Here is a 17,009-nt window from a genome sequence, read left to right on the forward strand (position 1 = left end):
CGAATCTGTCCCCTCCCAAATCCTGTCTGGAGAGGGGCGGGAGGGGTGGTCGGGTCGTCCCCGGAAAGGGGGATTGTGCGCAAATGTACGCCCGCTCCTCTCATTTGTTAGCTGATTCTGTCTAAAAGTTCGCTATTTATAGGCTACTTGCGGCAGCCCGAATCCCCGTGCCCGCTTTCCTGCGCGAAGTGCGCGAGGTCCCCGCGGCGCCGAGCGGCCCGTCTCGATTGTGTCCCGTGATTTGTTTTGTTTTTGTTTCTGCCCTCGCACCGCAGGCAGCCGGGGAGAAGATCTCGGGGAGTCCCGAAACCACCCACCCGCAGTAGTTGAGAGCGGCTCTGCAGTCCGACCATGTGAGTCCGCGCTTGACCCCGCTGGGCGCTCGCGGGTGGCAGACGCGGGGGAGGCGCAGCGGCTCCGCCGCCGCGCCCGCGCCCCTAGGGCTTTCCTCCGCCTGTGCCCCGGCCCCTGCGACCTCCAGCTCCGCTCAGCGCTCTCACCCCTCTGATTTTTCTCTTCTGTTTCTCTTTCCTTGCATCTCTGACTCTGCCCTGCTCTCAACTTCCAGCTGAGTTTGCATCTGGGCACAAAAAGAGACAGCACTGGCCTTTACGCGGGAGGCGGGGTGGGCTGGGCGTGTGTGTTTCATCAACAGGGAAATTGTGTGGGGCTGAGGGCGGGGGAGGGGCGTGATGGAGCGGGTCTGGAGCGCGGCCCCGCGCGCTGGGGGAGGGGACTAGGAGCGTTTGGATCCAGACCTTTCCTTTTGCCGTGGCACGGATCGCGGGATGAGAGTCAAGTGCTCGGGAAGCCTCGCCATTTAGGACCCTCCCTCTGCGATGCTGGGACAGATGTCTTAATCAAAATCTCGGAACCACCCCAGTAGAAAGGAGGGAAGGACGTGGGTACAGGATAAGGCTAGCTGGGAAATAGGGTCAGCGTCAGTTCCCTAAATTCCACGTAGAACTGGGCGTTGCGATGCCCGCTTTTCCCCAGCGGCTGCGGACAGGACTCGCTTGCGCAGACCGCAAAGGCGCAGGCGGATCTCGGCGGTCCGTGGGCCTTGCCCTTGTCCTGTTTTTTATAAATGCCAGAACCTTGGAGGATGCCTATGTGTTTTAGAAGTGAGACGTCAAGAGGGCGGGGAGCCGGGCGGGCAGGAGCGTTTCCCGAGTCCCCGGCGCGAGAGGCGCGAGAAGCGCTCGGCGCGCGTTTATGGCGCGGGGAACGGCTGTGCGAGCGGAGCCGCCGCCAGGCCGGCTTTCTCGCAGGCGCGCGGCGTCAGGCGTGAGACTCGCGCCCCACAAGTCCAACCGCCCTCCTCTCCCCCGCCCCCGGAACCTTGGCACGACGTGCGGGGGCGGGGGCGGAGGCGGTTGTGACTGAAAATAACCCGGGGCTCAGATCCGTTTGGCCGAAGGACAGAGCCCCAGAACGGAGGTGGGGAGGGTTAGGAGCCAGTGAGGGGAGAATTGCGGCCTCCCCTCTCTCGCGCGCGCGCAGGGCCCCGCGCCCTCGCCGGCTTAACTTCTTACCCGCCTCCAATTTCTGCTCTCCCAGTGGATGTCACACTTGCAATCCCCCTGTGGCCACATCTCCAAAGCGTTCAGTCGGCCGCGTGGCTAGACTGGTGGGCAGTGAAGAGCCAAGACGGGTCTATGGCAGTGCCTGGGAGAGGGGACCTCACTGTCCAGCGTGCGTGCACCCAGAGTTCCCTGGCACAGAGGTGGGGGAGGGGTCTGATCCCAGCCCACGTCCCTGCTTCTCTCCAGACCTGGCCCTACAGGGACATTCTGGTTCTGACAGGACGGGGGCCGCCCATACCTGGCCCAGAGCTGTCCCGATTCTCACCCCTGCCCGCCCAAGACAGCTTTCAGGAACTCAACTGCCAAGTTAAAAGCAGAAGAAAGTTTCTGCTACTCTCCCTGGGCCACATGAAAGGTTATGGGTAGACGTCAAACTTAATGCAACTCTGCACCAGAAACTAGCGGTAGGGACCGGTAAATGTCCGCATTCGGGGCCTGGGGTAGCGACGTCTCAGTATCTCCCCCTCCCCACCCCACCCCACCCCACCCCACTCCCGACCGTAAATGCCACTCTGCTGTCCCGTGGCGCGTTTTCTGAGCCTCTCCTCTTTACGCAAGTCTTAAGAGGAAGACAGGGAAGGAAGGGGAGAATGACATCAAAGAAAGGTGGAAAGGGGCAATGAGAGAAAAAACGCACAGTAAAGGGACCGGTATGGTCAAAAAGAATGACCTCTAGCTAGCTGTTTTTTCTCTAGTCCCCCTTGAAAAGAACACACACGGCGTTTGGAGGCCGGTGGAGTTGCCCAAGACAAGAACCCCCAGCCCAAGTTCTCTGGCCTCGGCTGGCTAGTGGGTGCATCAGCTCACACAGTGACTCACTTGAACTCAGCCTCCTCCGCTCCCGACCCTCAGCCACGTTCAAATACTCTGTCCCCAGTGTTCTAGGATACGCGCCACTCAGAAGCAGGTCAAAGATGGAAAAGGCCCAGCTTGTCTTTCCCAACCCTGGCGGTTCTACTTTGGCATGGAATCTGGGGCCTGAAGGTGGGCAAGGCCCCCCAGGCTTTCAGACTGGACTGTGCCGGGAGAAGGGGGCTCACCCAGCAGATTGTGCTGTTAGGAATTCTGGGAGCCGGTAGGGCTTTTTTCCGGTCTCTAATGGGCTCTTAGAACATGGCAGCTTCCTTGGCTTAACGAAGTAAGATGAACTTGCCTTAAGCTCTGGTTTAGCTCTCTCCTCTGCTGCTGTGCTGCAGGATCCTTCTTGTTCTGTCTCTAGGCTTCAAGTTATTTTTTGTCCCAGTCTTTCTGTGCTCTGCCTCTGCTGAGTGGCCTCCAGCCCCCCCTGGGGTTTTACCTACAGGGGCTCTGGATAGGAAGGACCCCGAGTTTTCTACCTGAGTGTGAGTGAAGATGACTTTCCACCCTCCAGACAGAACTAGAGAGTTCTGTGCCCAAACTTTGTGTGTGGAAGGAGGTGAAGGCAGAGAAAGAGGAGGCCTTTTTGTTTCCAAATGTACTAGTGAACAGAAGAAATACCCTTTTCTCCAAAATAGCTCATGATTTCAAGGAACTGTGAAAGTGGCAGGATAAGGGACTGTCCTCTTCAAATTCTTTGGGTCTGTGACCTAGAAGCCTTGAGAAGAGGCCATAAGCAGGGAAACAATGCAGAGGCAGGGTTTGGCAGAGGTGGCCCACTTGGGAGCAAGGCCTTGCCTTTCATAGATGGCCTTAGATCATGGTTATAAATGGTGTCACCGTTTTATGAATAATCAGTTGACAGTCCCTAAATCATGTTTTCATGGTGCCATGAGCTGCTGTGTCGCAAGGGTGAGATCACCCTGAACGCTCCCAGAGGAAGACAGTGTTATGAGCCCTAAAACTTTCAGCTGCACTCTGCCAGCCCCTGTCTTCTTAAGCCCCACCTTTATTCCCTTGTCTGCCCTCCTGTTCTCTCTACAGCAAAGCTGGGTCATCTGGGGACTACGGTGGTATTAGAACCCATACCAGTTCCCCCTCTCCCTGTCCCCAGACAGAGCTTTGACTGGAAAAAAAAAAACAAAACAAAAAGCAGAACAAGAAAACTGTGTGCTGTGTGTGCATGGATGAAGGCAATAGCCACTTTTCTCAAAAGCTGGAGCAGCTCCCTTCTCTGTCACCACGAACAATCTTTCTTGGGTCAGAAGCCCCAGGACTCCAGCTGTGGGGTAATTCCTAACCTGTTCTCCCTCATAGAGACTCCTTTTACTAAGAAGTGAGGGTTTAGAGGATGGGAGTGCAGTCTCCATCAGGATTCCATTTGATCACTAAATTTACACAGATCTGGGAACGGACGCCAGGCCTGAAAGGGAAATGGAGAAGGGGAATTCGAGAGAACCAAAGGAAGAACCGAGTGATTCTGTTTGACAAGGAATTTCCATTACTTCAGTGCTTTCCTCCATAGGTCTCATCCTTTAACTTCATTTCCCCTCTTACGTGAAGAAACAGAACTCTCAGTTCAGGTGACTGTTTTGGCCAAATGTTCAGATACATATTCTGGCTGAGTGTTGTTAAAAATCTGACCACCGAATACATAATGCGCTCCTCTGCCTCACCTGATTTTGACATAAAATATAAGCATTTATTTCCATCAAATTCTTGTTCACCTTCAACAGGTTGGTTTTAGTTTCTGTATTTCTCAAATTTCCTTACAATAACAGTACATGAACCAGATATGTTCAGCTTCTATGAGACAGGATTATTCCCACTGCAATTCTCCAGGTACTTCTGGTTAAAACTGCCTTTGCTTTTCACCTGAATGAGACACATACTTGAGATGGAAGTGAGTTTCTTTGTTTTAAACTTGAATTATTTAAATGCCTGCTCTTTTCCCTCCTCTTGCCTATTTGGAATAAACCTGGTCAGATTAACATTTAAATAGTTCCCTGATAAAAGGTAAATGTGCCTTTTTAATACAGGATTTTTCTTTGAGATTAAAAAAAAATCACGGTGTATGTTAAAAATTATTTAACATAGGTTCAGGAGATTGTGAAATTCATTGACAACTAGATTTCTTTTCAGAACTTTGTGTGTGACTTGGTCATGCTGCTTTGTAGTTATATCCTCCCATCTAACTGAATCTGCCATCAACTGCTTATTAACAAGTATATATTCAAATTAGATTTTTTCCCAGCTTAAAGTTATTTTTCGACATTTTCCATTGTATAACCTAGTTGACAGGAAGGTTTGAAGGACAGAAAACTTAAGATTTTAAGCATATGGTATATTCTTCTGACCCATTCATATAATCTATTTTATGGTTAACATTTAAGTAGTAAAAAAAGACATTTCTTCTTGGGAGAAAATATAGGTCTTCTTTTTGGGGGAGACTTACTAATTAGTTTTTTCTTAATGTTCTTTATTTTTTCTATTAGATATATCAATGTTCTCTTTTCATTTGTCTCATGTGGATTAATGATACAAATTACTGATTTATCGGGGCACCTGGGTGGCTCAGTTCAGTGAGCTTCTGACTCTTGATTTCAGCTAAGGTCATGATCTCACAGTTTGTGAGATCAGGCCTTACATCAGGCTTTGTGCTGACAGTGCGGAGCCTGCTTGGGATTCTCTCTCTCCCTCTCTCTCTGCCCCTTCCTGTTTGGGTTCTGTCTCTCTCAAAATAAATATTTTAAAAAATACTGATGTTTGATAAATCATAAACCTCCCTTTACCAGAATCATCAATATTCTCTTATTTCAAATTAAACATTTTAATGTAATTTAGAAGGGAGAAGGTTCCCACATATATTTGTTAACCAGTGACAGCCAAATTCGCTAAAGTGTTGATAAGAAACCCAGCATCAGAAAAGAAGCTTCTACTGACAAACCGACAAACCAAAAATGTTGTTCAAGAGCAAAGGGCTAATGATAAATGGCACCATGAAATGAAGGGAATAAGGACACATTGTCAGGCACTGACCTACATGCAGTCTTTTGCTCCTTAATATCATTTGGGTGATACATTGTGCGCAGTTGCTTTGTATGGGAAGACGGTTCTTGCTTTTCCTGTTGGGGGTTCAAGCCAGTATTTTTTTTTTAATGAGATAAAATTCCAGATATCATAAAATATTGAAACCATTTGCAAACATATAACGTAGCTCATTAGATTCACAATGATGTGCAACCAACACCACTGTTTGAGTCCAGAGCATCGTCATCACCTGTACCCATTCAGCGGTCTCCCCATTCCCCCTCTCCTCACAACCACTCACCTGCAGCCTGTATGTATGGATTTGCTTGTTCTGGACATTTTATAATTGAGATCGTTTAGCATTGGGCCTTTGGTTTCTCGCTTCGATACTTAGCACAGTGCCGTCGAGGTTCGTCCATGTTATAGATGTTTCAGTGTTTCACTTCTCTTTCTGGCTGAATGATCCTGGATTTCATGGATATACCACATTTTGTTTATGCAGTCCTCTGTTGACAGACATTCGTGTTGTTTGCATTTTTGGGGTGTTGTGAATGCTGCTGTGGACATACGTTTACAAGGTTTTGCTCGGATGTATGTTTTCAGACCTGTTGGGGACAGTCAAATTCCCAGGTCGCATCATAATTCTGTGTTTCACTTTTTGAGGAGTCCCCACACTGCTTTCCAGTGTCTGCACAATTGTAGAGTCATACCATAAATGTCTGAGGGTTCTAGTTTCTCTACATCTTCACCAACATTTATTTATTTTTTTATTTAAAAAACAGTCATAGCCACCCTCGCGGGTGTAAGTGGTATCTCACTGTGGTTTTAATTTGCATATTTGCCATGACTCATGATGCCAAGCATCTTTTCATGTGCCTGTTGTCCATTTGAGTGTTTTTTTCAGAGAAAGGTCTATTCACTGCCTTTGCTCATTTTATTTTTTAAATTTTTTTTTTCAACGTTTATTTATTTTTGGGACAGAGAGAGACAGAGCATGAACGGGGGAGGGGCAGAGAGAGAGGGAGACACAGAATCGGAAACAGGCTCCAGGCTCTGAGCCATCAGCCCAGAGCCTGACGCGGGGCTCGAACTCACGGACCGTGAGATCGTGACCTGGCTGAAGTCGGACGCTTAACTGACTGCGCCACCCAGGCGCCCCAATTTGCTCATTTTTTTAATTGGGTTGTTTGTTTGCTGTTGAATTGTGAGAGTCTGTTATATATTCTGAATATTAGATACTTATCAGGTATATGACTTGCATACATTTATATTTTCTCCCATTCTATGAGTTGTTCACCTTCTTGATAATGCCCCGCAATTCATAAAAGTTTTGGATTTTGATAAAGTCCAATTTGGTAGTAGTTATTTTTAACAATAGGTGCATTTCTCCTCCGTGAGGAGACTCAGTCTTAAACACAACACAAAACAAATATTCAAAACTCCATACCCTAAAAAAAGAGAAGACTCTTCTGTAATGCGCAGAGAGCAGCTTTGTGAAATGCAGGTTATCAGGCAGTAACATAAAGTTACTGCTGTTCAAGGGAAGGAAACAGCTACAGCTACACTGACCTTTTTCTTTGAAGAAGTCCTGAGTTATTCAGATAAGATGTCTACCCTGCTGAATGAGATCTTTGATCTCAAGAAGACAGTAGGTGTTTTTTAGAAAAATATCATTATCGAATCCATCTTCCAAGAAATTTTAAATAGTCTCCTCTGTTTAAATAACATTAAACATCTGCCTTAAACCAACAACAACCAGGAAAATGAAAGAAAAGGTTGACAGGGTGTTCCTAACTTAGCAGTTTTTACACACAGCCACACACGGGCCTGTGGTCAGGTGATGTATCTGTAAAGCCCCTGGGAGAAAGGTCTTAGAGTCAGAGGAAAGAGAAACTAAATTATTGCAATGGAATTTAAAAGCAAAAATTAATAAAAGAGGAATATAAAGGGACATTATTGAATGTAAAGGTTTTGATTATTCTCTCAAATTGGTTGGTTTTGGGTAATTAACATTTGGGTTAGAAATAACCACACAGGGGGTTGAATCAGATCTTCATTTTATTTCAGTATTTAGTTATTGAGTAAGAGGGTTTATGATGAACACTGATTGAGACATCTCTGGTTCTGTCCATCAGAAGTATTGGACCAGATTTGTACATCTGCCATTTTAAGGGATACACTGTTGGGTAAATCACTGCACACTAAGCATGCATGCCCAGGGTTCCTGCGTGAGTCACGTGCATGGCTGTCATCCTGAACAGTCCTGCGGGTTCTGAGGGAGACTCTGTTTCCTTGTCTACAGAGTCACATGTTTATCCACCAGTTATGGTGGGGAAAGATGGGATAACATGTGAAAATTATAAGGCATTTTGAAGTTTAAGTGTGAGCTTCCTTTTTTATGTGGCACTTGCAATGTTCCAGATATTATCCTAAGATTTAATGCATATTTAAAAAAAAGTTCTCAAATAACCCTGTGAAGTCGATACTTTCCCCCTGTTACAGATGAGAAAACCAAGCCCAGAGGTTTTGTATAACTTGCCCAAGGTCATGGAGCTGATAGGTGGCAGAGTTAAGTTTTGAATGAAGGCAGTCGGACTTGAGAGTCTGTATTCTTACTACTATATTATGCTGCTTACATCTGAAATCTAGAGATTTCTGATGAAAATTGGAGTCTGATTAATGGATTCAGCAAATATTTATTGGGTACCTATTACAGGCCCGACTTTTCTGGAAACATTTGGAGGTCTAGGAATGCCAGGGCGGCATTCCTGCGTTCTCCCACAGCAATAATCTGCTGGAGTCAAGCTGTCACTGCCATCTTTTGATGGGGTCACCAAACTTGGCTTGATTCATTTACTTGGTTACCTGTGTGAACCCTGTAATCAATCACATTTGTTCCTGCTAACACGAGACTGCTAATAGGCACAGGAAGTAGATGGCAACCAGAACATTAAGCACAAAGGCAATAATAAACAATAGAAAATAAACATTATGGCATGAATTCAGTTCTCCAAATTCACTTGCTGCTCTCATCAACCACAGGTCGATGAGCCAATGAAGTTTGTTGGGTATCCACTGAGTGCTTGAGCTATGGGAAAAACATTTAAAAATTTAAAGTTTAGTATCAGAAGGGCAAGAAAAGCCAACACACACACACACACACACACACACACACAAATGACAACAAATTAATATATAGGATATAGAGTAATACACTAATTAGAAATTATTAATAGTCTTTGAAGCAGAGATCTTTCAGTGATTATTTTTTTTCTTTCTTATTTTATATATGCAAGGTGGATAATAAGCAATATCAGATCTATTCCAAAGGACAGGCTTCAGAGTATACTGCAAAGTTAGGAAACAATCAACCCTATTTCTAGTGTTTTCAAAGGATTCTTTGTAGGGCGATTGAGCAGTTTTCATAGCAATTATCCTGAGTGCTACAGGCTCCAGAGAGTGTTCAGAATGGAAAGAGAATTAAATGCACTGAGGACTGTATTGTTGTTACATGTAGTCCATTGCATTCTACTCTTTGAACAATGATTAATTATTATTAATGAAGATACTTGATAAATGGGAAATCTTTCCTTCTGTAAATATATAGGTGCCAAAGAATTTAGCCGTTAGCTGACATAAGAATGAATTGTCCACTTTTTAAAATTTAAATTTAAATTTTATTTGAGAGAGAGAGAGAGAGAGTAAGGGAGAGGGGCAAAGGGGCAGAGGGAGAGAGGGAATCTTAAGCAGGCTCCACACTCAGCATAGAGCCTGAAAAAAGACTCGAACCCACAACCCTGGGTCATGACCTGAGCCGAAATCAAGAGTTGGACGCTCAACCTACTGAGCCATCCAGGCGCCCCAAGAGTCCACTTTTTGAAGGTCTGGTACAAGCAGAGGAAATATTGTAACATTCTGGGTGTTGTGGCCAATGTCGCACAGTTTGGCTCTCACCATGATTTGGGTAATTACTGTGTCCATAAGCATGAGCCAAATGTTCTGAGGAACAGTTTGCCAGGCTGACTGATATGGATGCATACACTATTGGTCCAGCTCTGTTTTGTCTGTCTCTAAATAATCAGCAGAAAATCTTTCTGTGTTGAATGCTTGCTGTGATAGAGTTTGGTTAATTCCCCACAATGTTAAAATAACTGTGAACTTATTGATTTGTTGAACAGTGTGTGTGAACACCTGCTAGGTTTCAGGGCATGGTTTCACAAATGCTTTTCCCCTTATTTAATGCTAGGAGGTAGGTCTGTTGGAGCTAGGTATGTGGATTAGGGAATGTATTATGAGTCCCAAGAGAGGGAAGGAAAGCTGAGAGATTACTGCTATGGCCACATGAGTAGTGAGGACACAGATCTGAGTCTCAAACCAGGCTCTGGTACCAAGTCAGGGGCTCCTTTTCCACAGTATCTCTTGTTCAGCATTTCTGAGAGCATGTTCTACCTGAACAGCCATGTCGGGATGACGGTAGGATATTTGAGTAAAATGCGGAGTGCTGGGTCTGCTCTAGAAATATTGAGTCTCCAGGACTTGGCATCTTGAACAGTCCCCTCAATATATTTTTATACACAGTAAATTTTAAGCATTGCTGGTCTAGATACTAAAAATTTTGATATATACGATCAAGTTAATTTGACACTGACAAAAGATAGTTTGAGTGGAAAGGAGAAATTTTCTGACCACAAACAGTAAGTGCCAGTGCACTATTCAGTTACCTCACCAACTGGGATTTGAATATGAGATTTAAAGTGATCTTCCTATTTGGGGAGGTTGTCTTTATGTGAAGTATTCCATAGAGATGTGAAGAGTCATAAATTTAGCATGTTCTGTGGGACCTTCTTTCCACAAGATATTCATTAATTCATCAAATATTTATCAAAGTATCCAGTACTGTGTTAAGCACTTGAGGAACAGCAGTGAAGAAAAGAGCACAGACCCTGACCTCATGGGACCCACAGTCTTTTGAGGAGAGACGTTAATAAGCATTTTGCTTCAGAAGCTTTCGTGTAGACAAATATATTGTGGGTTCAACAGGTTTCTTCACGGCAGGACATGTCAGAGCCCTCGGTGTACTAATAGGCGCTATGCTTATCTGAAAGAAGGCTATTGTTTGTGATGTTTTCCAGACTGATCACAGGATCCTGCATATACAGAATAACTCCTAGGTCTAGTGTTCTAGAGAATGCTTTTTTGGGTCTCACTCTCCTTACACATTTCGGTGAGATCCCTCCCCACTGGAAGGCCCAAATAAGTGGCACTGGTAAGATATGGAGTGTATCTTAGGCAATGGAATCTCACTGCCCCTTCACCCTCCAGGGTAGCTTTGTTCTGAAATCCTGATGAACACTGGAATAAGCAATGGGCAGACTTTAGTCTGAGAACTTGTGTCCAGGAATCTAGATCGTCCCTGGACTGTCTTTGAAAGTTGGACTGGGCGTTGAATTTGAACACGGAGTGGATCCCTGAATATGTCTCTGATTTCTCCAGCTGGAGAGGAAAGGCAGACCGATTCTTTCAGGTTCCTTCAGGAATTCAGAGGCCATCTGGGAGCATCTGGTGTGGGAAGAGTAGTGTTAGTGGGTTCACGTGCCAATCTCCCTACACGGAAAACTGCATATTGTTTGAGGAGCACCCAGCCTTTGGTTGGGTGCATGTAATCAGATTGTATGCTGAGAAATACCTCCTGCCTATGTATGGTCTACTTTTACCAGGATAGTTGTTGGGAAAAGGAAAATAATAGGTATTTTCAGCGGACCGCCTGAAGTCCAATTACTTCCATTTTTTTTTTTTTTTTCCTTTTTCTTCTTTTGCTAAGGCAGTGGCTGGCTATATCTGAACAGAAGAAAGTGACTTGGCAAATGCTCAGATAACTCAGAGAGGTGTGTTCACCTGATGGAGGGATTTCAATAGTTTTGTTGTTGACATTTATCAAATTACCCCGAGAACTGCCACATCACCACCTTGATTCATGCCTGTGGAGAGTTCTTAAAGAAGCCTCTTCAGAATTGTTTGTTTTTCTTGGTTATGATAATATTTAAAGATATGTTGCTTTATTGTTCGTTAAGTACGTGCTTTATTCATAAACAGGTTTTACCACACATGCTTCCTCATGGGTATACAAAGTTAAAGAAAGAAATGAAGCAGATATCCCAGTAACTCAGAGAGCCCTCACCTGAGTATATAAATACTTGAAGCAAAGTGCGGTTTTCCCCCCTTTCCAGAGTTGCCTGAATGACTATTCAGCTTTTCATTCTTTGAGGAGACCCCAGATCTCTAATCGTTGGTCTCTTAAGTTCTAAGTCTAAGTTCAGTTTAATTTTTTAATCACTGTGAACAATAGAAGTTAAATGCAGTTGCTGTCTTCAAGGAGCTTTACATCTTCTTAGGCTTGGAGGTTGTCAGGAAGGGTAAGTACATATGTTTTGGGGTTATTTTTTTAAACTTTTTAAATGTTTATTCATTTCTTGAGAGACAGAGAGAGAGAGAGAGAGAGAGAGTGGGGGAGGGACAGAGAGAGAAGGAGACACAGAATCTGAAGCAGGCTCCAGGCTCTGAGCTGTCAGCACAGAGCTCGATGCAGGGTTCGAACCCATGAACCGTGAGATCATGACCTGAGCTGAAGTCAGATACTTCACTGAGTGAGCCACGCAGGTGCCCCACATACATATATTGTTATAATACCAAACAAATATCTGATAAATGCTAAATTTGGAAGTCTGTAAAAAGTTTGTAAGTACGGTGACAGTGGTTGAAAGGAGCTTAATCTGGCCATGAAGAATTACAAAAAGTAGACTTCTGGAGATTTCTTTGAGATTGGTCTTTGAGTGGGGCGCCTGGGTGGCTCAGTCGGTTAAGCATCCAACTCTTGGTTTTAGCTTAGGTCATGATCTCACGGTTCGTAGGTTTGAGCCCCATGTTGGACTCTTATGCTCATGGTGCAGAGTCTGCTTGGGATTCTCTCTTCCTCTCTCTCTGCTTCTCCCCTTCTCATGCTGTCTGTCTGTCTCTCTCTCTCAAAATAAATAAATAAATTTCAAAAAAAAAGTAGGTAGAATTGGAATTGTTGTAGCAGAAAAGAAAAAAAAATATCCTTAGGGTTTTGCGTATAAAGATAAGAATGTGAATAAAGGCATGAACATGGGAGAATATAAGGTCTATTTGGAACACAGAGGTGTATTTGGGATGGACGAAGAGGGGGAAGTACCAGGGAAGAAGGTAGGATCTAACACTATTGAGGGTCCCTTAGACATGATACACTGTTAAGTGTATTATCCATTCCTTTTTGCTTTTCATCTCCAAGACAAGCAGGGGGATTACTTTTGAGGCCATTGTTCACCACTCTTTGTGTGCCATTATTGTACAGGGCCTCTACTGGCAAGTGACTTCCAAGGGGGAGCTTCATTTCCCAGGCCCCTTTGCCTCTAGGTGGTTTTCAACAGTGAAGTGTGGAGTAACTTTCAGGCCGAAGTGGTTCAGAAGCATATGTGCCCGTTCTACCATGGACTGTGGAAGGGAAAAGCCTGGAAACAAAAGACTTCAAGATCTTAGGGGAGAAGGAGCTGCTGGATGGAGGAGCCTGGGTCCTGCTTAATATGCAATTGGGGTTCACATAAGTGAGAAATAAACTTCTTGGTGTTGAGCTACTGGGATGTGGAGATTTAACTTTATAGCAGTTAGTTACCTTAATACAGATATTATTACAGGTTGATATAATATAGGCTCATAGATATAACTTACTCAAAATCACATTAATAATAAAAAGTGGGGCCAGAATACAAATCCAGGTTCTTTTTTAAATTTTATTCCCATGGATTTTATTACTTTCTAGATGCTAAGAGGTGTCAGTTCTCCACTGTTGGTTCAAACTTCTTTTTGGAGGTCCAGACTGGTGTAAACAGTTGTCTGCTGGATTTCTCTACTTGAAAGTGTGTATTAGGGCATAAAAGAAACGCTTTTAAGCTAGACTCCAATATACGATGAATTAAATAAGTTAAAAAAAAATATATATATATACCCCCCCCCCCCCAAAATAAGTGTTTTTAATGGAATGCTTGGTCTGGCCTGTCTGCTTCACTCTTTCCATAATGTTTTTCTGCTAACCCAACTCCTGGTTATCTGAGAAGAAATCCAGGGCAAGCAGTTTCCTTTTAGGCAAATGACACACAGGTTGAGTACTTTGGCTCCTATTCCATTGTCAAGAACTCAGTCATGTGCACATAGGGAGGCTAGATAGTGCGGTCCCTGCGAGGTGGTTATGTGCTCAGCTGAAACTGCATTAGACGGAAGAGGAGAAGGGCGTTGGGGGACACCATCGTTCTGGCATGAAGGCCCTCAGATATTAAGTTTCATTGGGTTTAGAAACACACTCACCTATCTATCCAAACTGAGTTCACGTCCTGTACTCCCTAACTGGGTTAATGGCCACACCACCCTCCCACATGCCCAGAGACCACGGTAGTATACTTAGACTTTTTCTTTTACCTTACTCTCCGTTATCAGTCACTTTTGTCTCTTAAATATCTTTCGAAGCCGCCTGCTCTGCTTAATCCCCGAGTACTGCCTTGGTTTGTGCCTTTTTCATCTCTCACGTAGACTTGGAGGATGGCCTCCTAACTGGTCACCCTGTCTCCAATATCAACCTATCAAGGACATCCTTCACACTACCATGAGAGTGATTTTTCTAAAATGCAAATCTGATGATCATTTTACTCCCTTTTTACAACCCTTCAGTGATTTCCCATGGCAAAAGTCCAAATTGCTTTGCAGAGCACAAAAGGCTCTCTGTGGGTTAGTCCCTGAGTCTCTCCAGCCTCATTTCTGACACTTTACTGTTCCCCTCCTCCAAACAGATCACACCCACAGCTTCAGTAATACTGAGCTGTGTCAGACTGTTTCATTTCTTTGTGTCTCTGCTCATGTGTTCCTTCTGCCTAATGAATCATTATGTATTTTCAACACCGGACACAGCTGACACCTCTTCCGTGGCATTATCCCAACTTTCCCTAGGCAGAGTTCATCACTGTTTCCTTGTTGTTTCGTTTATTCCATGGATTTTATTATCTGTCCCTTTTAGTCACTGTGTTAAGCATTGCATGTGATGAGGAGAAGTAGATATGGTCCCTGCCCTTATGGGGCTTAAAGTCTAATGGCAGGGTTGGAAATTGATTGGATATTCCCCACAAACAAACATAAAATGAGAGCTATGATACATAGTTATGAAAATGAGCAAAAGGGCACAATGATTAGCTCACAGTATGAGAATTTAACTTGGTCAGGGAGAACAGGGGACTTTTACCAGGGAAGAACTGTGCTTAAGTGGGGAAGGAACAGTGAATTAGGTAGTCAGAGGGAACTGTGTACAAAACCTTTATGTTAGGGGGGAATTTGGGATTCTAGAAGAGGAAAAAGTTGCCTTTGATACTCTTAGGGTTCCTGAATGGTACTGAAAAATTAAACTGGTAAAGACAGATTAACAGAAGATTGCACACATTTATTTAATCTAAGTTTAATGTGACACGGGAACCTTCATGAGAAAATGAAGATCCAAAGAAATGATTAGACCTGAATGTTTTTGTGCTAGGTTTGAGTGGAAAGCCATGGAAAGATACAAGGCAAAGAGTATGAGCTAAGTGTAGTAAACGGAGGGAAAGAAAAACAAGGCCTATTCATTTGATTTCTTCCTGGTGTCCCTCCACCTTGGACACAGGAATGTTTCTTTCCTGTGGGTACAGAGAGGGCACCTCTCACACGAGGTTCTGATCTGCGTCAGGGGAGAAGCATGAGGGAAGGTCAGAGAGACCTTCTTGCTCTGCTGTTTACTCACACTCTTTCAGCTTAAAATATTCAGTATGTCAAGATACCATATTTTGGGGTAGCATGTCCTGAACACCATCAGAATATGTGAAAGGGTTGAAAAGAGACCAGGTCCGGTGGGGGCATGGGTGGAAGGAGGAGGTACAAGATGAGGCAGGAGAAGTAAGTAGGGGCTAGACCCTGAAGAACCTCATAGGCCATGTCAAGGAGGATTCTCTTTAAGAGGAAGGGAAAGCCAATAGAAAATGAGCAAGAGAAGATCATGGTCAGGGCTGTCATTTGTGTTTTGAAAGAATTCATCCTGGCTAATGTGTGAAGAATGAGTTTGAGAGTGAGCTGAGTGAATAATGCTCAACTTGTTAGTTCAAGGAAAATATACAGATATGCTGAATTAGGGCTGTGATAACAGGGATGAAATAATTCATATTTAGGATTAGGTATGGTAGATGAGGGAGAAGGTGATATGGAGGATGGTCCCTGTGTTCTTGGATGGATGACAAAGCCAGTCAGGGAGATAAGGAACACTAGAAGAAAACTAGTTTGGAGTGAGTTTGAACATGAGATGCCATGGGGATATCTAGGAGGAGTCTTTTTTTTTTTTTATAAGTATATTCTTTTTTTTAATGTTTATTTATGTTTGAAAGAGAGAGAAAGACAGAGCATGAGCAGGGGAGGGGCAGAGAGGGAGGGAGACCCAGAATCCGAAGCAGGCTCCAGGCTCCAAGCTGTCAGCACAGAGCCCGACGCAGGGCTCGAACTCACAAGCTATGAGATTATGACCTGAGCTGAAGTCAGATGCTTAACAGACTGAGCCACCCAGGCGCCCAGGAGTCATTTCATTGTATATTAAGTGTACTTGTATTCACGTATACTACTTTACAATTACTTTTGTGTGTTTCTTTTTATTAAACTGAACTTTTCAAAGGAATGGAGCAGGATTTACAGTATTATTAATAATCTTATTCATTTTTGGGCCCCCTGGTACCTATGACTCTAATTTGTACATAATATTTTCTTAGTAAATGTTTGTGACTAACTGACCCCCAAAGTCCACACAGTTTCTCCCACGTCAGTAAAAAGGGCAAGAAAATACTGGAAAGGCAAGTTAGTGCTCGGTTGTAGAGTGTTTTAAATCCCTGGCTAAGAAGTTACATTATGACACAACATGTAATTAAACCTTAAGTTTACATTTACTTTCCAATTCAACCTTTGTTTCAAATAATGCTTCTGTTATTTTTAAAACCATGTAATGTTTACTCAAGGGACATTCTCTCTTAAGTAAATCAAACCTAGCCAAGCTACAAGAAAAGCACAGAGATCATACTTGGAAAACGAACCATGCCTTTATGTCGTAGGACTAAATGAAATTAAAATGAATCTACTGGAAAAGGGTTGGCAGATACAAAAGAAATGTAACCTATTTATTTTTTTACTCTCTTTCAATTTTATATCGGAGTTAGGCGTTCAGTCATTAGGGCAGATCTGGAGAGGGATTCAGACATTTACATGGTCTGTTGCTGGGTTATTTTCACAGCATGGATCTGAAGGGATTAATGTGGAAGGGCTACCACTGTTTCTTGCAGTTAGAGCGATAAAACGATATTTTGAATCTGTTGAATTTAGTACCAAAGACACAAACAGCCTCTATCTAGAGTAAAACAAAGCTAAGTCTATAAATGCCCCAAATGTGTTTGGGATGTGGGCCCCTTCAAATTG

General features: G+C 43.9%; 1 protein-coding gene across 2 annotated transcripts in view; it reads left to right on the forward strand.

Moving 5' to 3' along the window:
* The first annotated feature begins 276 nt into the window (after positions 1-276).
* The window catches only part of ESRRG (estrogen related receptor gamma), a 627,347-nt gene continuing 610,614 nt past the window's right edge, over positions 277-17,009 (forward strand). Inside the window, exon 1 of one of the 2 annotated variants that reach the window (XM_045455764.1) lies at positions 277-353. Coding sequence is in view for 1 of the 2 variants with exons in the window: in XM_045455761.1 (XP_045311717.1) it covers positions 352-353 (2 nt within the window). In the remaining variant the exon portion in view is untranslated. The remainder of the gene's footprint in view (positions 354-17,009) is intronic. The other variant, XM_045455761.1, reaches the window with a different exon arrangement.

The sequence above is a fragment of the Leopardus geoffroyi genome, chromosome C3, assembly GCF_018350155.1.
Source record: "Leopardus geoffroyi isolate Oge1 chromosome C3, O.geoffroyi_Oge1_pat1.0, whole genome shotgun sequence".
In the NCBI taxonomy this organism is placed as follows: domain Eukaryota; kingdom Metazoa; phylum Chordata; class Mammalia; order Carnivora; family Felidae; genus Leopardus; species Leopardus geoffroyi.